We start from the raw sequence: 24296 nt of genomic DNA, 5'->3' as shown, positions 1-24296 counted from the left end.
TGTGAATTGTCTCAATAAAAGAGATTTTCTTAGATTATAGCAAAGGTACGAATTTCTATGTTTGCCTATCAATTCATTTTAAAATTGTGAACAATGAAGGTTTTCACACAACTCCCAGAGCTCCTTAGAATTTCCTTAATACCAGTAATTCTGAGCTCAAGTTAAATGTTATAGAATTCATTTCCAGTACTTTTAAGTGGAGCATGTATTGGACACTGATTAAAACCTTTTTCATGGTCATTATATCATCAATAAGATTTTTGTTCTAGTATGGTATCAAAATTTGTACACTACAGATTTCTCTACATTTATCACACTTATGCAGTCTTCCTCCTAATGGGTCTTTCCTTTCTCCCTCTTTCCTTTCCTTTCCTTTCCTTTCCTTCCTTCCTTCCTTCCTTCTTTCCTTCCTTCCTTCTTTTCCTCCCCTGAAGCAGGGTTTCTCTATGTAGCCCTTGCTGTCCTGAAGCTCACTCTGTAGACCAGGCTAGCCTCAAAGTCAGAGATCCATCTGCCTTTGCCTTTCGAGTGCTGAGATTAAAGGCATGCACCATTTCCACCTGGCTAGAATGGGTTTTCTTAAAGTCACCAAGGTCATGTTTGTTAAAATGTCTGCTACCCTGAACCTGAGGGTAGAGCTTCTCTTCTATGAGCATCCCCTGATGTTCAGTAAGATTGGTCACAGTGATGAAGGGTTTCCCACAGCTATCATATTTGTAGTTTTTCACCAATGTGGATTCTCTGGTGGTTAGTGAGATCAGAGTGCCTACTAAAGCTTTTGGCACATTGAGCACATGAGTATGGGTTTTCTCCAGTGTGCATTCTCTGATGAAGGGTAAGAGCTGAGCACTGACTGAAAGCCTTCCCACACACGTTACACTTGTATGGTTTCTCTCCGGTGTGGACTCTCTGGTGTTTAATAAGGTCTGAATTCTGACTGAAACTTCTGGGGCACTGTGAGCATGCATATGGTTTTTCTCCCGTGTGGACTCTATGGTGAAGGATAAGATCAGAACTCTGACTAAAGGCTTTGTCACAACTGTCACAGTGGTAGGGCTTTTCACCGGAATGTATTCTCTGATGCTTAGTGAGGTCTGAACTTTGACTAAAACTTTTATTGCACAGATTGCACATATATGGTTTTTCTCCAGTATGTATTCTTTGATGTTTTATGAGATCTGAACGGCGACTAAAACTTTTAGAACACCCGCTGCAAGGATAGGGTTTCTCTCCAGTGTGAATTCTCTGGTGGAGAATAAGGTTGGAACTCTGACTAAAGGTTTTACCACATTCATCACATTCATAGGGCTTCTCACCAGTATGGATTCTATAATGTTTAACAAGATCTGACCTTCTACTAAACATTTTGCTGCACTGACTACATGGGAAAGGCTTCTCTCCAGTGTGAATTCGCTGATGATTAATAAGATCTGAAAGCCTACTGAAGGTTTTGACACAGTGATTACATGGATAGGGTTTCTCTCCAGTATGAATTCTTTGATGCAGAATAAGGACTGAGCTCTGGTTAAAGGCCTTCCCGCACTCACTGCATTTGTACGGCTTCTCTCCAGTGTGAACCCTTCTGTGTTTAATAAGGTCTGAATTCTGACTAAAGCTTTTGTTACACTGAGCACATGGATATGGCTTCTCCCCAGTGTGGATTCTCTGATGCAGAATGAGATCTGAGCTCTGTCTGAAGGCTTTCCCACAAACATCACACTTATACGGTTTCTCCCCAGTGTGGATTCTTTGATGTTTTATAAGATCAGAGCTCTGACTGAAATGTTTGTTACACTGGTTACACATATAGGGCTTCTCCCCGGTGTGGATTCTCTGATGTTTAACCATGTCTGAGCGCTGGCTGAAACTTTTCCTACAGTGACTGCACTGATAGGGTTTTTCGCCTGTGTGGATTCTCTGGTGAATAATAAGATCCGAGCTCTGGCTGAAGGCTTTCCCACAAACATCACATTTGTAGGGTTTTTCACCCGTGTGGACTCTTTGATGTTTAATAAGGTCTGAGCTCCGACTGAAGCTTTTAATACACCAGTTACAAGGATAGGGTTTCTCTCCAGTATGGATTCTCTGGTGCAGAACTAGGGCTGAGCTCACACGAAAGGCTTTTCCGCACTCATCACATTCATAAGGCTTCTCCCAGTGAGTTCTTTGGTGCCTAATAAGACCTGTATTCCAAGCAAAGCTTTGGCCACATTCATCACAGACATACTGTCTTCTTTTTAAGAGGTTCTGGTGATTCAGTTCATCCTCCAATTCACAGAATTCGTTGCCTTTGGAATTCTGGAGAACACCCTCTGTGAGGCTGCTCCATTCTTCAGTCAATGTTTCAATGATTCCTGTCACTTCATCCTCTGAAGCCGGCTCTCCAACCTTGAGCTGTGTCTCACCATCTGGAACAGTAAACAAAATCCAGATGGACAGTGTGCTTCATGTTTTAAGAAAGTTCCAGATGAAGCAAGTAATACCTATAGATATTACAATACGAGGGGAGGGTACGGCACAGGTGGCCCCTTGGCTAAAGTGATGGACAGCAAATGAGGTAAGAGGCATCCCAACTTTGGAAAACACTGAGGAAAATGAGAAGAATCAAAAAGTAATGGATCACACTTTTGTAGAAAGGGTTTATCAGATATAAAGATATGATTTTCACAGAAGACCTGGGAGAACTGAAATGGATTCACTATAGTAATTAAATATTGAGGGCTGGAGAGATGGCTCAGTGGTTAAGAGCACTGACTGCTCTTCCAGAGGACCAGGGTTCAATCCCTGCACCCACATGGCAGCTCACAACTGTGTAATTCCAGTTCCAGAGGACCCAACACCTATGGCAAAACACTAATGCATATAAAACAAAACAAATATTTTTAAAAGTGTGACTAAATTAGAGCTATTACTTATTAATAAACTTAAAGAAAGCAGTAAAAAGTGTAGGAAAGGGAAGTTTGTTGGGTTTTACCTAGCAATGCTCAGGTATTTAGGCTAAAAGCAAGGTGCTAAAGAACAATAATGAAAGAGAAAACCATTTTTTTTTTTTGCATCCCTCTTTAAGAAACAGTTAAACATTGTTATTTTTACATAGAAATGCACTGCATTCTAAACACCATGTACAAAAAGTCACATGCAGGATCAATTCCAGTACAGCAATCACTTTAAAATTGAGTTTTCATATTACATCAATCTGTTACAAAATAACTCTGAGACATTGTCTTATCTTCTCCAGCTGCAACTACATTTGGTATCATAAACAACAAGAGGGCCAGAGTGGTAAAATGGCTAAGTTGTTCCTACTTTCTCAAACTGCATGCATTAATGAGAATAACAAGAAATCAATTTTGACATAAAGACAGGTTTCATTTTTTTTTAAGTGTGTGCCAGTACACTTAAGAAGGTTATGTGTGTTTGCATGTGTGTGTTTATGCTATGTATGTGTAAGTGTCCTCACAAGCCACAAGAGGATGTCAGATGTTCAGGAGCTGGAGTTATAGGCAGTTGTGAACTGTCCCACACCGGTGCTAGGAACTGAATTTGGGTCCTCTAGAGCAGTGGTTCTCAGCCTTCCTAATTCTGTGACCCTTTAATACAGTCCCTCCTGTTGTGCTGACCCCCAACCATAAAGATTATTATTCATTTTGAAAAAGCAGATCCACTTTATTTACAATGATCAGTAGATGGCATAGAGTTTTGGGTTCTGATGGCCTTGTGAAGCTACCTGGGCAGGGGGCTCCCTTTCCCTCTGTCTTAACACCTCTTTCTCCTCATCCTGCACGTAAGTACACTGTGGTCAGGATCTGCTTGTCCTGAAAGCTTTGCTTGTTTGGGCCATGTGTCCTTACCTCCTTTGGAGGTTCCATCATGGTCCAGTGATGGGAGATGTCATTCTGTAAATATGTTTCTCATACTGGTTAATGAATAAAACACTGTTGGCCAACAGGAAAGCAAGATAGGCGGGACTAGGGGATAAGGAGGAGGGAGGAAGTAGGAAGGAGAAGTCAAGATGGAGAGACTGGGGAGACGAGATGCCTGCCCTATTCCCCAGTAAGATGAGACCACGTGGAAATACATAGATCAACAGAAATGGGCTAATACTTAAGACAGAGCTAGCTGATAAGAAACTAGTACCTGGCCAACAGCATTATATCAAATACTGAGTCTCAGTTTGTTAATTGGGGCAGGCATGGCGGCAGGACAAGACCAGCGGCGGGCAGAAAACCTAACTCCTTACAGTTCAGGATGCAGGGTAGACCAGTTATCTGTCTGCAGTGAGGGGCTGAGAGGAGCCCTGAAAGAATGTCAAGGCTGCCTAGTGCCGGGCTGTTAGACTGTCCCACTCTGTCCTTCACACATTGACAGGACCATCCCAGTGCCTTTCCCAGGCAGAGCAGTGAAGTGTCAGGAGCCTTTTCAAACAGTAGAGTGTAGGACCAAGAATTCCTCCGTATGTGTATGGTCCCAGGTGGGAGTCCTTGTCTCAGTTCTCCCCACCTACTCCATTCTCTTCCTTCTCTGAAATCTCTCTAGGGTGGTTCTCTTCAAAGGGATTAAGAGACCAAGGGCAGGGCCATTACTCCTCCCCTAGATGGGGTCCTGGGTTCAAACCCATCCTCCAGGGTTTCCACATTTCCCCCTTTCTCCTGAGATGCTTTTTGGAAAAGAGCAAGTTGTTCTGTGGGCAGAGACCTGGCATAAAGCGTGGGGGCAATTTCACAGTGGAGGACCAGGGAAACTCCCAGTGTGGGGAGAAGTGGACTCCCCTCCACCCCCAAAAATCAAGGGCATATCCTGCTTCACCCTGAGCCAGGATGAGGGACAAGGCAGCCGCTATGGAGGCTTCAAGGGTGGCAGGCCAGGGACCAGGGAGGTGAAGTGGGCAGGGACCGTAAAATTATTTTATTGCTGCTTCATAACTAGTTCTGCAACTGTTGTGAATGTTAATGTAAATATCTGATATTCGACCCAGAGGGTCTCGACCCACAGGTTGAGAACAACTGCAGTAGAAGACCAGCAAGCATTCTTAACCACTGAGCCATCTCTCCAGCCTCTAAAGACAGACTTAAAAAATGAAGGGCCTAAAACATCAATATTTAGGCTGAAGTTTGGTGCCATCTCAATTTAGTAAAACCACAGTAGTAAAGTCCTTCCTAGGGTCTGTTCCCCAGTCGGAGGTTTTAACTGGGTCTGACAGTGTCAGGTGTGTGTATTCTCACCTGTCAAGCACTCCTCAAAGTGACCCAATTGTGGCTGTCTACCCTCGGGACAGCTGTGCTGCTTGCTATCATACCAGTGGCCCCATCCTGCTTGGCAATCAGCACTGTTGTTTGTAGGGTAAACAGCAAAGTAAGACCTTGGGTCCTTATCTCCAGTTAGCTTACACAGCACCTTCAGGCACCCGGAAAGTTAGCCAGAAGTGAGGCAGCTTCTACCTCATTTCCAACTTGTTTTCTTATAACCGTGTATAATATCTTTGGCAGTAGGTTTTATTTTCTTATAGGATCTTAATTCTGGTGCCCAACCAAAAGGAATGGCAATAGTCTGTGTAGTTTGGGGACCCTCTGGGGCCTCCTTGGCCAAGTACTCATAAGAAGGTATTCCTTCCATTCCTGGAATTTGAATTTTTGTTTGATAAACAATGGCTTCTAGGAACAGTACTATCTAGCCATCCAGGACATGTCCCATCTATTTTCTTTTGTTTATTTTGTCTTCTTTTGAGACAAGGTTTCTCTGTGTAACAGCCCTGGCTGTCCTAGAACTCACTTTGTAGACCAGGTTGGCCTCATGTTCACAAAGATCCACCGGCCTCTGCCTCCTGAGTGCTAGGATTAAAGTCGTGAACCACCATGGCCAGCTATTAACTACTTTTTAAATTTATTTATTGTTTTTAAATCAGCTTACAAAGTTCTGAGTTTCCACCTGACTTTCTCATATAGCCTTCACCTTGGTTAACCTGCCCTCCCAACCCCCTCATTTCCTGTACCAGTCTAACCACGTTCCTGCTTGACTTTGTCAATGCCCAGTGTGTTCCTCCTTCTACTTTACTGCCCATTAAATAAGTGCTATTCTCATCTGCAATCAGGGAAGCTTCTCTTTGCAGAGGACGGCAGTGAATGCGGAGATTCGGGGCTGTTCAGGACGCTCAGGATAAATGACAGTTCAGTTCTCAGTCATAACAATTAGTGCCACTCCCCTGACAGTGTAGAGAATATGGTGGAAGGAAAGAATAGAAAGAACGCAAGAGCTAGAAGAGAGGGAGAAGAGATGGGAAATTCTGTTTTTAGGGTATAGCATAGCCATGGCAAACTGGATCTCAGAGGAGCTGTGGCTGCCTGTACTGGGTTTGCACAAGGTAGTCCCTGTTAAAAGCTAATTACAGATCAGGGAGAAGCTCATAGGATCCTACTCTACCTGCTGAACTATACTGGTGACTGATGGGGAGGGACAGTCATTGCCATCAGCTGTGTACCCAACAGTGAGCCCACCAGGATCCAGTGACTATTCCAAACCCCTGACACACAGATTATCCTGGCTAAAATCATAAAACAAACAGGAATGAATGGAAAGGGACTTGTAGGGAGGACAGGGACTAGCGGGTTTCATAAAGGTAAGGGGTGGGGTGAGAGGAAACAGAATTACTATTTACATGCATGCAATAGTCAAAGAACACATTTAATCAACAAACATTCAACAATAAAAATTTAAGGTACAGCCTGGTCTACAGAGTGAGTTTCAGGACAGCCAGGGCTACACAGAGAAACCCTGTCTCAAAAAACAAAACAACAAAATTTAAGGTCAGCACTGAACTATTATAGCACAAGCAGACACTTAAATCCCCAGACTGTTGTCACACAGTGGCACACAGGTCCTTTCTATACCAGTACATGGAAGTGTATTTCTACCTTTTTTGCCCAAGATTTTGGAGGTGTGCAACTGAACGAGCAATACTACAACTTATTAAGTTTCCAGCTTAGGTTATGATGGCCTGCTCCCATGACCCTATCTGTCATTATGGAGAAGAGGCAGGAGGGCCAAGGCTTCAAGACCGTTTTTATCTATTAAGTGTGGAACGGTGAGTCCTGCCTGGCTCGGTGCTAAGAGTGCACATAGTAAGTGACACTTTGTGGTGTTGAACACACCATGCTTTGTTTTAGCGGTGATTTTTAGCATAGTAGGAACTGAACCCAGGACCTGTCTGTCACCTCACAGGCAAGTGCTCTGTTACTGAGTTACTCCCCAGATCCCCAGCTAACTTTCTTAAGTTACAGAGCATGTTTACCTCCCCAGACATCATACTTTGAATGACACAGAGAAAAAAAATCAGTTCCTAATATCAAGCACAACTTATCAGTCACATAAAAGTTTGGACTCTGGAATGCTAGTGAAGGTCTTCAGTCTCCTCTGCCGTTTTCCGACTTTCAACACACTTTTGAGTGAGTCCATCCAGGTCCTTTCCACACATTAAAGTTATTCTCCAAATCTTCAGAGTGCCAACTGAAGATGCCGAGCTCACTACATCTCTAGGGCTTTGGCAGCCTCCACCCAACCTGCAGGCATAGCTCTCTCCACACATACACTGGCAGAGTTATGTTGACCGAAAAAGAAAAGGCTGTCCAAGAACAGTGACCAATGGCACAAACAATTCAGTTTGGTTAATGAGAAGGTCATCATTTGTCTTAGAGCCCTTTGGATGACTTCGGGAGCCCTGGATTCAGAGGCAAGCATGTCTGGAAGGGCCATCACTTCTAAGTGTCAAGAGCTTGACTTCTAAGAGTCAAGTCAAACCAGCATCGGGACAGGTGAACTGGAAAGCTTGCTCGAGTTCAGCCCTGGACTCCTCAGGAGCCTCTGTAGTAGGGATTCTCCCGATTCCTTAGTCAGCTTCTCAGGACCCAGTGCCCTCAGCACCGAATCTAAGGAGCCTGTCCCCTCAGTGCTGAATCTAAGGAGCCTGTCCCCTCAGTGCTGAATCTAAAGAGCCTGTCCCCTCAGTGCTGAATCTAAGGAGCCTTCCCCTCAGTGCTGAATCTAAGGAGCCTGTCCCCTCAGTGCTGAATCTAAGGAGCCTTCCCCTCAGTGCTGAATCTAAGGAGCCTGTCCCCTCAGTGCTGAATCTAAAGAGCCTGTCCCCTAAGTGATGAATCTAAGGAGCCTGTCCCCTCAGTGCTGAATCTAAGGAGCCTTCCCCTCAGTGCTGAATCTAAAGAGCCTGTCCCCTCAGTGCTGAATCTAAGGAGCCTTCCCCTCAGTGCTGAATCTAAGGAGCCTTCCCCTCAGTGCTGAATCTAAGGAGCCTGTCCCCTAAGTGATGAATCTAAGGAGCCTGTCCCCTCAGTGCTGAATCTAAGGAGCCTTCCCCTCAGTGCTGAATCTAAGGAGCCTGTCCCCTCAGTGTTGAATCTAAGGAGCCTTCCCCTCAGTGCTGAACTCTTCAGTGACCTCTAGAACCTGCTCTACATCACCTGACCCTTCAGAACCATCTTAGTACCAACCTTCCACATCATCGCTGCCTCAGCTCTAAGAACTGTGCATAACTCACAAGGCCAACTCCTCAGTGTGACCCCCAGCCAACCCTGCAGTGTGACCCCAGCCAACTCCTCAGTGTGACCCCCAGCCAACCCTGCAGTGTGACCCCAGCCAACTCCTCAGTGTGACCCCCAGCCAACCCTGCAGTGTGACCCCAGCCAACTCCTCAGTGTGACCCCAGCCAACCCTGCAGTGTGACCCCAGCCAACTCCTCAGTGTGACCCCAGCCAACTCCTCAGTGTGACCCCCAGCCAACCCTGCAGTGTGACCCCAGCAGGACTCTCCTGTGTGACCCCAGCAGGACTCTCTAGCAGTGATCTACTTTGGTGGTCTCCACTTTGGGAAGTTTTCAGAGCCTGGCTCTTAGTACTAAATTCTTCAGCACCTGCTCGTCAGCAGGAACTGTCTGGAAGTGACCTTCAGTTCTGTACTGTCCCTCATCTATATCACCAGGCTCTGACTTTGCAGACAAGAGGCAAAGCCTCCAAAGGCTAGCATTTCACCTGATTTCTGCCCTAGTGACTTTTTATGCAGTACAGGCATATGCCTAGGCAGGTGGAATTTTCATGCACTCAGGACGGATTGCAATTACCAGTTAAGGAGGATGAGTCCGGGCTAACCATTCAGCTGTCGAGACAGTCCCCCTACAGAACAGTTAATGGTGACTGCAACCCAACTGCAGCACCATTTGAGAGGGCAGCATCTGCTGCTCAGCACAGACCCTGCATCCAGCTATGTCCAGGCAACCGGAAGGTCTTAGCACTATTATTATGTGCTAAAACCCACTATTGGGGGCAGTGGCAAATTCTTCAAACTTATTTTCCTGTGAACAAGACAAGATGCTGACACCCATCCCCCTTGCTGCCCTGGCTGATGAGTAAAAAGACTACCAGACAAACAGCCAGCTGGACTATACCCATATGCCATAATCAGCCTTCTAGAACACTCCACAGACACCTTGAAAGCCACAGGAAGATCACAGCTGTTTGCACAGCCTCTGCCAGGGCTGTCGGATGCGGCAGTGCATTAATTTCCTCTCTCTCTCTCTCTCTCTCTCTCTCTCTCTCTGTCTGTCTCTCTCTCTCTCTGCCTCTCTCTCTCTCTCTCTCTGCCTCTCTCTCTCTGTGTGTGTGTCTGCACAAGAGCATCACATCGATGCCTCCATGCATTCTATATGACTCTGCAACCACTTTCATCTAGGCCAGGAGGAGGGTGCACTTGCCCTGGTGGCCTAGGAGAAATATTGCCATGACTAGGGCTAAAAGCAAGGCTGAACCAGTAACTGTGTTTGCTGCCCAGAGAAAAAAAAGCTGTGACTGGCCCAAACAAATAGTTACAATTGGTTCAAAAAACAAACAAACAAACAAAAAACCTGACTGGCTTAAACACTTCTTCTTAGACTAAATAACCAAGCCACCAGAGACATTTCCCCCCCCCCCTTGGTGATGTAACATTAGGCTTTACTCAGGTAGCTTTTCCTGCCTGCCTATAGTAGTGTGGGCTGAGCTGATGCTACATTCAAACAATTCAAACAGCAGAGACATGGCAGCGTTTTTGGCTGCTGGTGGCAGGTTGAGTTGCTCAAGAACAAGGAAGCCTGCTTTCTAAAGCAGCTACTGAGCAAACATGGCCAGGGCAGGAAGCAGGACAATGGAGTAGAGAGCAAGAGAGGACAGGCGCTGAGATGGAAGGATGCCAGGCGGTAAGGAACAAGAGGAAGGAAACTCGTTGCTACAAGAGCTTGAGAGAAATCATGTTGGGGACTGGGTAGACGCAAAGGCCCTTTGAAATGAAACTCTGTGGACGGAACAAGGAGTGCTGGATATTGTTCCCTGCCAGGGTCTTTTTTGGCAAGACTAGTAATGGACCTGCCCTGGGGGAGCCTGAGGCCTGGGCGTGGGCCTAGGGCTTGACACCTAAAGCTGTGGCCAAATGTTCTAGACCCTGAGATGTGGAATGCTTTGCTTACTGTCAGCATGTGCCGTGGGAAGGAGGAACTAGAGGCTCCCATCCCAGGTACTCTGCTGCCTGATGAACCCACTATTGTTTGCTTCCCCACTTGAAGATCATGTAAGGAGCTGTGACGCTAATAAATGTGCTGCCGTGGGAGATCTGCACGGCATCGCTCCTGACCCCTGTTTTTAACTCTCCTTCGTCATCCCTGGCCTCCAGCTTTGGAGGCCCAGTGTGAACTCAGGAAGAACACTGGTCCAGGTCACGATCAGGTCTTTGGGGTCAAAGTTTAAGAGGTGTAAGACCGCCAGGTGTTGAGGGTTAAAGGTCCCAATACCCAAGGCCTGCACAAAGACTGTAACGGAAGTGGCGTCATTTGCTGCCTATTCTACTTGTCTGCTGCCTGCTGCTCACTCTTGCCACACTGAGGGAGATAATGGTGCCACACAGCAGTGCTTGATGAGCTTCTCCTTACGACCTATGAGTTTTTTTTTTTTTTTTTTTTTTTTTTTCTGGGTTGTTCCAAAGGACCTCTAGTCAACTGGTAATCTGGACAGTTTCCTTTGACTATTGTTCTAGTTCAATTTCTGTTGCTAAAGTATTTTGCTACAAGCTACTTAGGAAAGAAAGTGTTTAGTTCATTTCAAAGTTCCAAATTGTAGCTCATCATTGGGGGGAAGTTACAGTGGTAGGAACTTATGATGCTCGTCACAACACAGCTACAGTTCAGAGCAGAGAGATGTGAGTCGTGCATGCCAGCCTGCTTGCTTGCACTCAGCTTGAGCTCTCCAATTTTTTTTTTTTTTTTTTTAATAATTCAGGACACTCTGCCTAGGGAATGCTGCTGCTGCCCACTGTGGGTTGGAGCTTCCTACACCTACTAACACTCAATGAAGACAATCCCAACAGTCATGTCCACAGGCCAAGCCAATATACCCAATCCCACAACTGTAATTGAGACCCTCCTCTCTGTTACTGTAGGCTGTATTACGTTGACACTTAAAGCTAACCATCACAAATAAGATTCTTGAATTCGGCCTGCCATCACCTCCCCACTGCTGACTCATTAACAGGCACAAAGTAAAAAAATATTTATTTCTCAACTGACCAAGGACAATTGTGGCATTAGAGGTGATGGTCAGAAATGCTACATGGGAGAAGTACCATGTATGCTTCTGCTGACAGTTTTCTAAGTGAAAGGCAAATCCTGGGTTACTATTTAGTAGGCCCCAATGGAGACTTCTTGATCGATCACAGAATACTAAATGGCTATCCATTATGAACTGATTGTTATATACTAGATGGTCTTGACCTACTAAATGTAAAATTGAGCAAGCCAGCATTCCACTGTAAAAGCAAAGCCACAGGATAAGTAAACTCCACACATAAGTGATATCAGAACAGGTTTACAGATGGGCCTGAAAACTCTCACTCATGTTCCCTCCCACTCAGGGGAGGTTTTACAGTTAAATAAGGGTCAGGGTAAACAAATAGGCCACTGAATATCCCACTACAGGGAGGTCTCTGGCACCGGTGAAAGCAGGTTCTTCCACAGGCAGAACTTTAGAAATAAAATCGCTGTCTGCCCACTATTTATGAAAGGAAACAGACTAGGATATAAGCCTAGATTGATTCATGGCTAATGACAAACCACTCATCAAACACATGAAAAGAACAAGATTGGAACGCTAGAAAGAAACATTGGGGCCGACCTTCTGGAATGGGCTAAGTATACAAATATATTTGTGTTCTTTGTACATTTTCAGCCAAGGGCATCCAGCAAAGAAGCCTCTCAACTACAAAGACAAGAACACCCGCAGCACTGTGTCAGTCAGCCTCTATTCCAGCTGGCATGGCTGATCATATACAGGGCGGTCATGGCAGCAAGGATGAAGGCTACACATAGCTTCAAACATACGGATCACCTCTCTCTGAGGTAGACATGCCTAGTATCAGTTCTAGATGCCCAAATATTCAACAACCAGAGTCAACAGTGCACACCAACTGAGGTAACACTTCTTGGAGAGTGATCAGTCAGTGTGTATCGGAGGCAGGTTCACTGCAGGGGACCAGTTTTGTCAGGAAGATGGCAGAAACTTGTTTTCAAAGGACTAAGTTCATAGTGTGCATACAAATCTGTATTTATTCTTGGAAATTGTTTGTTACCCTGCTATCCTATATAATACCACCTCCAAAAAAAGTAATCTTACAGGAAAGGAAGTAGAGTGGGGAGCTCATACTTGTAGCTCATGGGTCTTACATACGTTCCATCAACCAGAAGAATGCAGACTTGGGTATATGATGGAATGATCTACAGGCTAAGTTTGGGAGCTGTCATAGAGGGCACACTATGTGCCCTAAGTCAAAGGACAAAAGAAGATTATTTTTTTTAATGGCTAGGAAACATATACAGGTGTGGGAACAAGAGTGGAGGAGCTGTGTCAGTCAGGGTAACTGTTGCTGTGATGGAACACCACAACCAAAAGCAACTCCGGGAAGAAAGCATTTATTTGGCTTACAGATCCAGACATACAGTTCATGGATGAACAGGGAAGCAGGAACTCACACAGGGCAGGGTCCTAGAGGAGGAGCTGAAGCAGAGACCATGGAGGATGCTGCTCACTGGCTCACTCATCATGGCTTGCTCAGCCTGCTTTCTTTTAGCATCCAGGACCACCAGCCCAGGAGTGGCACACATACACACACTACTGCCCACAATGAGCTGGGTCCTTTCTCATTAATCACCAATTGAGAAAATGTCCTACATGGATGCATTTTCTCAATTGAGGTTCCCTCAGATGACTTTAGTTCGTGTCAAGCTGACATAAAACTAGCCAGCATGTATGTATGTATATATGTATGTATATAAATATGGTGTGTGTACACACATATATACACTCTCTATAGTGAGTGTGTGTGTGTGTGTATGCGCCATGGTGTACTTTGTGAAGACCAGAGAACAACCTGTGGGAGTCAGTTCTGTTCTTCCACACATGTAGGTCCCAGGGATTGAACTCAGTTCATCAGGCTTGACAGTAAATACCTTAACCTGCTGAGCCACCTCACTGTTCCCCATTATATATTTTACTTAACAACCCACTTAGGTTATTTTTGCTCCCTAATCCCAACCCTGGGACTGGTGAGTCTGAAGTTATAGCACTCAATGAAGAAATGATTCTACTATGCAACAAGGTCATGATTGCTAGTAAATTTGCCTCTTTATACTACAGAAATTGTGGTCAGAATGACTGGTTCCAATCCCAAGGAATAAGTTGCTGCTATATGCAATGAGCAAGGACTCTAGAGAATTCTTCAGGGTAGCTCTTCTCTCACATCTAATTTTAGGGCCAAACGATGGTACTCTTAAGTGCTTGTGGGATAAGGCCCTACCAAGGACTTAAATAACGTAAGGGATAGAGCTTAAATTAAGAACTAGATAAGGAACTCCGAGCTATAATTAAGGATTTAAGATTACAGCTATGCATTAACTTAATTGTAAAAGTCGATACCATGGGAAATTCAAGACAAGTAAAGTGGGTTGCTATAGTGTTCTCTTAAAGACAGGTTAAACAGGCTGAACATAAAGTACCATAGCAGTCTTAAGTGACCTCAGATACACTTATTAACTGGCTCTTAGGTCCAGCAAAAGTTCCAGTGTCTTATAATGTGAGAAATATTTTAATAACATTGACTAATCAGTATATAAAAAGGAGAAAGTGAGCCAAAAGGCGAGCATTCACCCTCCTCTCTCCTTGGCTGCACACACGACGTGACCAAATGCCTGGAGTTCCTGTTGCTCTGCGTTTCCTACCACGGTGGACTGCAATCCTGAGCTGTGGGCTGGAGTAAGCCCTTTCTCCCGTAAGTTGTGTTTGTCAAGGGATTTTGTCACAGTGATGGGAAAAATCAATGTATTCTATATCTTACACACGGACGTCAGCTTGTCTTAGCTAGGGTTGCTTTTGCTTTGATGAAACACCATAACCAAGTCAACTCAAGGGGGAAAACAGATCCATAAAACGGCTCACCATCAAAAGTGGGGAGGGCTGGGACCTGGAGGCAGGAGCTGAGGCAGAGGCTGTAGGGGAGGCTTGCCTCCCTCCACAGCTGCTGCTGTTCTCGGTGGTCATCCCATGGCACTGGGGTCTTCTGCTGCAACTGGGCTGCATGTTCACCAGCAGCCTCTCACGCCCTCTTTGTGGAGGGAAGCTTCAATTCTCTGCATGAGCCCTTCAGTCCTAGGGTCTTCAGCGCACACTGAGGCTGCATCTTCACCTGCTGCCTCTTCTGACCTCTCACCGTGCCAGGCCTCGGCTGTGCTCCATGACCCCCTTCATGCCGTCAAAACCAGTGCCACCCAGCTCACTCTTACACTACCAAGTACAGCTGGCAGCACAAGGCACAACTGTGGCTGCTTCTGGAACACAGCTTCTGTGTGCTGACCCCAAGGAAACACTTTCCAGCAGGTTTCATCTCAGTGACGCTGGTCTTTTCTTAACCACTGCTAATTTCTTAGCTCCAGCTACCCAGCATCAATTGTCCCATTAAAGCAAAGGTTTCTGCCGTAGTTTGAATGTAATTGGGCCCCCATAAGCTCATAAGGAGTGGCACTATGAGGAGGCGTGGCTTTGTTGGAGTGGGTATGACCCTGCTGCAGGAAGTGTGTCACTGCAGGGGTGGGCTTTGAGGTTCCCATGCTCAAGGTACCACCCAGCGTTGGAGACCAGCTCCAGCACCACAGCTGCCTGCGTGCCGCCATGCTCCCCACCATGAGAATAATGGACTGAACCTCTGAAATGTGAGCGAGCCACCACAATTAAATATTTCTAAGAGTTTCTGTGGTCATGGTGTCTACTCACAGCAACAGAAACCTTAACTAAGAGAATTTCACTTCGACAGTGCTAGGCTGACTCTCTCTCTTTCTCTCTCTCTCTCTTTCTCTCTCTCTCTCTCTCTCTCTCTGTGTGTGTGTGTGTGTGTGTGTGTGTGTGTGTGTCTTGTCTTTCAAGACAGGGTTTCTCTGTGTAACAGCTTTGGCTTTCCTAGAACTTGCTCTGTAAACCAGGCTGGCCTCAAACTCACAAAAATCCACCTGCTTCTGCCTCCCAAGTGCTGGGATTAAGGTGTGACCCACTATGACTGGCTCCACGGCTGACTCTTCAGCCCCAGCTGCTCAAAATGACAGAATCTAGATTCAGAATAGCAAATGGCCCTAATAGAGACTTCAGACTTCCCTGTCAAACTCAACAAGCCGCACTTCCATCTTCTGCATCGCCCTTACCATTCTCATCTTCCAAGTTCCTACAGCATTGACCACTACATGGCGTTTCTTGTACTAAGTTCCAAAGTCCCTATACAATCCTCCCCAAACACGGTCAGGTCCGTCACAGCAATACCCATTATCCTGAACACAAACAAGTGCCTGGCATGGGTGGACAATGTTTCCCCAAGAAGATGTGGGTTATTAAATAAAAATCTTAGTGCTAGCAATGGCCATGGTCATGACTCTTGGCTGCCCACCAGAACTGAGTTGTAAGACTCTGCTAGACAGAACACATTATGGTTGTGGGACCCAGAGGAATCAAGCTGGCATTCACCTGAAAATTTTCTCCCCGCAGCTAGAGTGCTTGGAAATGGTATGCAGGCCACTGGGAGAGGGAACCCATCAGTGGCATCACCCACTGCAAACACTGCAGGCTGCAATACTAGCTGCAGTATTTGCAGTATCTGAATGAGAATGGCCCCATAGGCACATATATTGGATGCTTGGTGCCAGTTGCTGGAATTGTTTAAGCAGGATTAGGAGGTGACCTTGTTGGAGCTCACTGGGGGTGAGCTTTGAGGTTTTAAAAGCCCACGCCATTCCCAGTCAGCTCTCTCTGCCTGTGGTTATGTTTCAAGTTGTGAGTCCTGTGATACTGCTCCAGCAGACCTGCCTGCCTGCTGCCATACTCTGACTCATAGACATTACCTTTCAGAAACTGTAAAGAAGTCTCCAATAAACTCTTCTCTATATTGCCTTGTTCATGATATCTTAGAACATCAATAGAAAATTAAGTCCCTGACCCGCCAGGCAACGTGTGCCTACATGTATAACAATGGCATAAAGGTTACGGGGGTGTAACTGTTCTATTGCTATAAAGAGACACCATGACCATGGCAACTCTTGTAAAAGAAAGCATTTAACCGGGGCTTCCTTACTGTTTCAGAGGGTTCGTCCATTCCCATCATGTGGGGAGCATGGAGGCATGCGTGCAGACATGGTGCTGGTGGAGAAGTTGAGTTCGGCATCCAGATTCCCAGGCAGCAGCCTGCTTGGGGTTTTGAAATCTCAAAGCCTACCCTACTAACATACTTCCTCCCACAAGAACATACCTCCTGATCCTTCTCAAGTAGTGCTGCTTCCTGATGACTAAGCATTCAGATATATGAGCCTATCAGGGTCATTCTTACTCAAAACACCACAGGGAATAATAACTGGTTTTGGATTGGACGGGAGGTAATTCATGCCCAGCACTATAAATCTGGTTAAAAGCCATAGGCCATAGTGAACCTACTTCTGGTGTCTTGCTAAATGGACATGCTGTCAAACTGCCTTTATGTTTACACACCTAGGTTAGTGCCTGTGGTGAGAGACCCACCCAGCTGCACCTGGGCGTGGCCACAGGTTCGTTGGTGAGTGTGTGGCATCTGGTCTGGGGTCTGGGACAGACTTGCTCTCTCTTGGTTCCAGTCAGGTCACAGAGAGCATCCTGGGTGTGTATCCTTGGAGCAGGAACTTGTGGGTCCCTGGTTTCTCGAGTAAGTGACTTCTCCCAGAATAAAATATATAAGCCATATTTTATCCTCGTCCCATGTATCTTAATCTGTACAAGTGCCACCCTCAACCTTGGCCAGGAAGCTACGGGCTCTGCAGTGATCAGTAGTTAATGCAATTCTAATAGTTGGTCAAGGTACTGAGAATAAATGACTAGTGAGAACTAAGTCCTAAATGGGACTTCTACTGTAACCTGCCTACTCCCTAGACTCAGGGAATACCCCAGAAGACAGGTCAGAGAGGCTGAACCAACTGGAAGATGGGGAGGGATTCTGTGAACTGCCATCTTTTAGACACTGAACTCATTGCAGCTACAATTATCCGCACAAGATCAAGTCAATAAGAGATGTCAAAATTCCTAAGGCAGCTTACAAAGGGGAGTATGTGTGAAAGACCAAAAAGTGAAGTTAAATGAAAGACAGTCTGACCTGGAAAGCTAACCAATATCTGTTCCTTGGAATTTGCTAGCTTCCTCTCACCAGGCCTTGAGATGACAAGAATTCACACTGCCCTTCCTTTCTGCCCCTCCTTTCCTGTGAGTCAACAGGTGGTAAATAGGGTCCTTAGGAAACAAAGAGATAGCTGTAACTCTGGTTTGCCCAGACAAGATTAATTAATACACCTGAGGCCCTAAGGTCTGCTGACCCTAATAGCAGACCATCCGGCCTCCAAGGGTCACGTACTCAATGGACAGAGGGTCCCACCCCCTCCCTAAGCTTGTGGGTTTGCCTTTAAAAACACCTGGGCCCAGGGGAGGGGGCTTCTCTCTAGCCTGCGTGCTAGAGGAGCCTGTTTGTGCAAACATTTCCTGTTCATTAAAGCCTCTTGCGTTTTACAGCAACTGAATTGCTGTAAAACATTGAATGCTGTAAAGCATTGAATTCTTGGGGTATCGACCGAACCTGGAAGACTCCTCATTCTGAGGGTCTTACATTTGTCTGGGTAAATGGTAAGGGGAGTTCAGGATGAATGATCAAAATGCATTGTTTACATGTATGAAATTGGACATGTAAACATAAAAGATAATCTAGTTTTAAAAAGAAGAAGCAACTGAATAAAAACTGGGTTGCTAGAATTTAAAACAAAGCCATGTGGCTTTGCTTGGAGCACCAAAGACATGGTATTGCTTACCAGAGAAGGTGTAGAGGTGGAGAATACTGGTGTCACGGAAATAAAATGCAATGCACTGCTCCTCACCTGACAGAATGTGGTGTTCTTGAGATTCACAGCTGAATTGGATCTCCATGGGGCACGACTGGACACCTCAGGAAACGACTGAAGAATTAGCATTTCTTCTGTAAAATCCTCTTGTCCACATAACAACGGTCTGAAGCCTGCAGGCGACGTGGTAGCCCTGAGTTCAGATAGAAACCACCGTGCAGAAGAAAGATGTCATTTCTGAGACTAGGGCTTCTAGATATGGAAAAAAAAAGTGGAGAAAAATTTTATTTAGCTTCCGTGTGCTTTTTCTCTTGGTGAACGCTTCCTTTCAGATCGTCTAGGAAGTGGGAATTAACCCTCTCCAACACTGATCCCCTTACAAGGCGAGGGATGGTCAGACAAGACCGGAAATTAATAGTACTAAACTAGGGGTGTAACTGGAACAATATTGCAAGGAGGGGGTTTAGTATTTGCACTAGAAATTAAGATTATGTTATTCTGTCTTTCCTTCCCTTCTAACACTCACAAGTCAATTATCTTTTCCAGCTCCGCAGACTGATTCCACTAGCACCCCAACATTTCGGACGTTCATGCAGTTAAGTCGCAGGCACAATGAGCACAAACTAGCTGTCCACAGCCCACAAGGTCATGAACCCACAAGCTCCGCAAGCCCAGAAGCCATCCTGACTCTCCAGTGCAGGAGAAACTGCCTGTCAATCATCACTACCCATAATTCCTCCACCTTCCTGATGCTCTCTCGGGCGCTCTAGGAATCTGGGAGGATCATAGCTCTAGGGTGCATCCTCACGCATGCGCAGCTTGAATTAGGAGCAGGGGCAGCTTCCCTAAAATCGCTCCCAGCTTTAGCCTAAGATGCTGGCTTGTCTCCAAGCTCGTCCTTTGCTGCGGTGTACTGTTTCTTGAGGTCAATGTCAGAATCCATCATCTCTAGGAAAAACTCTGTAAGGCCGGATATTTTTCTGACCGGATAATTAACTCTCGTGACCCGTTTCTGTGCTGTATCTGCTTGTTCCTCCTCTCCCAATCCCAGTACTTAATCACTTTCCTAAGTGAATTTTCTAAGTGTATTCCTCTTTTATCCTTCCTCCCTCGCCTTCCATCCAGGGAACTGAATATGCTAGTTGTACAATCTACTACTGACCCAGCTGTCTTTTACATAGCCCTCCTGCCCCACCCCATCTCATTTAGTTAGGATTTCTGTTGCTGCGATGCAAACACCATGACCTAAAAGCAAGTTGAGGAGGAAGGTGTTTATTTGGTTTACTCTTCTATATCACTTTTTATCATCAAAGGAAGTCAGGACAGGAACTCAAACAGGGGAGGATCCTGGAGGCAGGAGCTGATGCAGAGGCCATGAAGGGTGCTGCTTTCTAGCTTGCTTCTCTTGACTTGTTCAGTCTGCTTTCTTATAGAACACAGGACACCAGCCCAGGGGTGGCCCCACCCACAGTGGGCTGGGAGCTCTCTCATCAATCACTAAGAAAATGCCCTAGGGCTGGATCTTATGGACGTATTTTCTCAGTTAAGTTTCCCTCCTTTCAGATAACTCTAGTTTGTGTGTCAAGTTGACATAAGCCCAGCCATCACACACACACCCTTACTAAGCCAAGGCCCAGGCCTTGGATTTTCAATCCTGCCTGAGTTTACAGTGTTGCTGGGATTACAGACATGGCTCATTTCTTATTCTCTCTCTCTCTCTCTCTCTCTCTCTCTCTCTCTCTCTCTCTCTCTCTCATTACATTAATTATTTAGTGTGTATGTGTCTTTGCACATGCCATAACATAGCGTGGAGGTCAGGGGAAAATTTGTATTAGTTGGCTGTCTCCTTCCATTTTGTTGAGTCCCAGAAATCAAATTCAGGTCATTAGCTGTGTCAACCTTTATCCCCTGAGTCTTCTTTTAGTCCTCTTGTGTGGTGGTGGTTTCTTGTTTTGGTTTGTGAGATAGGGTCTAGCTGTGTAGTTCTGGCTGACCTGGTACTCACTATGCAACCCAGGTTGGCTTTGAGCTCCTGGCTATCTTCCAGCTTTAGGTTCCCAAGTAATGAGATTTTAGGTATGTACTACCACACACACACACACACACACACACACACACACACACACACCCTTCATCATGAAATGACTTTATTGATACAGCATCGGTTTTCAAACAGAGAGGCACAATAGTAATAGCATATATGTGTTGTATGTATTACTTAAGGGAAATTGGCTTATACAAATACAGGAACTGGTCAGATAGTCCTGTAGTGCTCATGCGTCTGTCTAATACTGGAATCTGATATTGACAAAGCAGAAAGGAACATAGAAGGAGCTAAGTGGAAGAAAATATAGTCAAGCTAGAAGCCACAGGTGTAAGTTGAAATTCACAATCATGGAATGAAACCTTATGTTAACATTATTATTGTTGGGTTTTAGTTTTTGAGACAGGGTCTCTATTATGTAGCCCTGACTGTCCTGGAACTCATTATATAGACCAGAACTCAGAGATTTGACTGCCTTTACCTCGTTACTGCTGAGATTAAAAGTGTGTGCCTCCATGCCTTCCCAACATTGGAATTTTTTTAGGACTATGTGAATTTACTCTTTCAATAAGTATTTCTATATTAGACACTGTGCTACAACATATACACATCATTTAGAATAGTCTTCAAAAGCCTGAGCCTCACTTCATGGAGAAGTGAGGAGATGCATACAGACTCGTGTGTCATGACTACAGAATTACACACTGTACACAGCTCAGTGAATAACAGAACTGGGGCCAGAGAAAACAGCAAGATCATTGTTCTTTTTGTTGTTTATAATTGTGGTTTGTTTCCATTTGTTTGTTTTAAAGTTTTTTGAGACAGGGTTTCTTTTTAACAGTCCTGGCTGTCCTGGAACTCATTTTGTAGACCACCTGCTTCGGTCTCCTGAGTGCTGGGATTGAAGCTGTAACCTTGCTTTTAAGAAAAAAAAAAAAAAAAAAAAATAGGCGATACATATAAATGACTAGCTTTGTTGGAAGGCCTATATGTAGTTTACTGCCTGATCCTGAAAGAACATGACTGTTGTTTCTGAAGGGTATTTCAGAATTTGCTTAACGTAGGTATTGTATTTTGATTTAATCCTGTTTTGGCTCTCAGGAAAGCTGTATGTCTCAAAGCAATTACTTTAATAGAGTTTGAAAGGAATCATCATCAACATGAGGTCCTTTGCGGCCAGATCAACTTGAGGGAAAAGTACACATTATTTTAATCATCAGCAACTTCATGTGGCCAATGGTGCCCATATTGGATAGCACGGATATTGAACACCACCTTGAAAACCTGATAGACTCTCCCACCCATTCAATCAATTCTCAGGATCTAGTTCCCTGTAAAATCTTCCATTTCCCCCAGCATACCCCTCCCTGGCAGACTCCCCCAAAGAGCATGACAGCCACAGAATGGTAGTCCTCCCTGGTTCCTAGAGGAACTTGCTCACCCCCCACTTCCGGGGGGCGTGCTACTAGTGCTTTCCCGCTTCCCGGGGTGGTTCAGGCAACCTGCAGAGCTAGGTGAGTGCTAGGATGTAGCCTCTCGGCTTTGGTGCCTTCCAGACTTCTTGGACTGCGATCATCCTTTACATCCTCCCCTTTACCCTTCGCCCCGCATCCGACTCGGGGAGAGCCTGGAGCTGTGCCGGGGCCACGTCATAGTCAGCGGGGCGCTTCTCTTGTCAACTGGTGCAGCCCGCATTTACCTGCGGCTTTGCCCGCCCTCCCAACCCCCCATTGCCCTTCCACTTACAGGCGCCTCCTGGGTGTTGGCGCTGGCAGGATCTTTGCCGTGAACAAAGCTCATTCCAGGGCCAGATCTCAGACATGGTCTTGGCTTTCCTTTATTAAACACCAACCTCTCTTTAGGTTATTTGAAAATCTGAGACAGGATCTCACTAGTTGCTCAGGATGGCCCTGAGCTCACCCTAGCCCGGGCCAACCTTAAATTTGGCGAACTCCTACCTCAGCCTCCCAAGTAGCTGACCTCACAGCCCTGTACCACCAGATCTGGCTCTTTAATTTGTATTCACCATTAGATACATAGACGTGCTTCTGTCTAATACATGTCCCTCCCAGCTTTTAAGCTCTGTGTTGGCAGGGGCAATGTCTTGATAACTGCGTAGCCCCTAATATAATGTCTGCACACAATACTAACAAATTTGTGAAAAACAGGCGTTTTTCTGATGAACACTTTGACTTTGTGAGTAATGGAGATATGAGAGAAGTCATCCAAGAGTGTGGACCTGGAGTCAGACATACAATCCCAGCAGCCCAAAGCCACATAAGGTGGGACAACTTGGTATGTTTCTCTCCAGACAACTGAACTTTCACTGTAGCGTGCTGTAAAGACAAAGTGAAGTGAGACATTTAAAATGGGTAGACAATGCTGGGACCCACTAGAAGGGTGCCGTGCATTGTTGATTATTAAATGATCAAGCAGTAACATTCTGACACTACATTTCTGGGTTTGTTGGTTTCCATTGAAAGGGATGCTCACACTGAGTTGTTTACTACTGTGGGAACTGGGTAACTCTGAGAGGGAATATTTGTGTGAAAGCATCAAAATAAAAAGGTGTGTTTAACATACCATGAAGCCCTAGATCCTATAGCACCTCGGGTGTATACCTTATTAGCTCTTTCTAGGAGAGGGAATGGAATCAGAAAAGTTCAGCTGCTGAGTAAAATGTCACCATGGTTACCTGATAGATTATGATGGTCTGATTCCATCACTGGTGCTTTTTTGTGATCTAGATCACTTACCTGAAATCTGCTAAATGATGGAAATGTTTTCCAGTTTGTATTAGGTTCCTGACAATGTTGACTAGTGCTTCTTTGAAATTCTCCTTGATTATAGTGACACACACACATGTATATACATATATGTATACACATGCATCTATATATGTATGTTTAATCATATAATCCTGTATATGCTGTATAGTGTCGTTATTTTTGGGTTGAATGGTTTTTGGCTCACAGTGGTGAGCCAAAACAATATAGCTTATTGTGTAGTCATGGACAGTACCAGTAATACTATAGCTTATTGTATGTCATGGACAGGAACAGTAATCCCATTAGGGTGTGTGTATATTAATTTATGTATTTATTTTTATTTATGTCTGTGTGCATTTATATGTACCATGTGCATGCAAGTCCCTGAATATGGAGTTAGAAGTGGTCATGAGCCACTATGTGGATGCTGGTAACTGAACTAGCCCTAGCTGCATAGCAAGACCCTGTCTCAACTAAATATATACATATATACACAGTGTGTGTGTGTGCATGTTTATCCCTAGATTTATGTGTGTGTGTGTGTTCACATGTTGGCTACTTCTGTAGTAGTATCTGTTAATATCTGTCACAGCACAGAGGAAATGCTACCTTGAAGGTATCTGACCTAACTTTTGTTTATTAGTTTTTTGAGATAGGGTTTCTCTGTAGCTTTGGAATCTGTCCTGGAACCCTCTCTGTAGACCATGCTGGCTTCAAACTCACAGAAATCCGCTTGTCTCTGCCTCCCACATGCTGGGATTAAAGGCATGAGCCACCATGGCCTGGCTAGACCTAACTTTCTTACTGAATAGTTCAGTATATGGCACAATCATCTTCCAGCGGCTAGAGGTGCCCAGAAACCTGAGTTTGTCATTCTCTTCCTTTAGATACAAGGTTGCCATAGGTTAGAACTCACTGTATAGCCTGAGCTAACACAAATTAGTTTTCTTGCCTCAGCCTAGTAAATGTTGGGATTACAGGCTTGAGAACAATACCTGGCCTTGACTCCTCTGTCTTCTAA

The 24296-nt window shown here is 45.2% G+C and overlaps 1 protein-coding gene across 1 annotated transcript; it reads right to left on the bottom strand.

The window, feature by feature from the left end:
- Positions 1-367: 367 nt before the first annotated feature.
- LOC127234979 (zinc finger protein 271) lies at positions 368-18548 on the bottom strand. Its single transcript, XM_051202058.1, has 2 exons — positions 18434-18548; positions 368-2408 (listed from the first exon to the last, which is right to left on the bottom strand). Exons 1-2 carry the CDS (start codon positions 18546-18548, stop codon positions 709-711), a joined length of 1815 nt encoding a protein of 604 aa, XP_051058015.1. The 3' UTR covers positions 368-708.
- Positions 18549-24296: the final 5748 nt, after the last annotated feature.

This window comes from Phodopus roborovskii, unplaced genomic scaffold (genome assembly GCF_943737965.1).
Source record: "Phodopus roborovskii unplaced genomic scaffold, PHOROB, whole genome shotgun sequence".
NCBI lineage: Eukaryota > Metazoa > Chordata > Mammalia > Rodentia > Cricetidae > Phodopus > Phodopus roborovskii.
Note: the sequence above shows the minus strand (reverse complement) of the source record. Positions and strands in the feature narration are given on the sequence as shown.

Bases quoted from the DNA above. Each gene is read 5' to 3' on its own strand.
- LOC127234979 (XM_051202058.1), bottom strand. From the start codon at position 18,548: ATGGAGATCCAATTCAGCTGTGAATCTCAAGAACACCACATTCTGTCA. The intron at 2,409-18,433 runs GTAAGCAATACC...TTACTGTTCCAG, and splicing joins CCACCTCTACACCTTCTCTG to ATGGTGAGACACAGCTCAAG.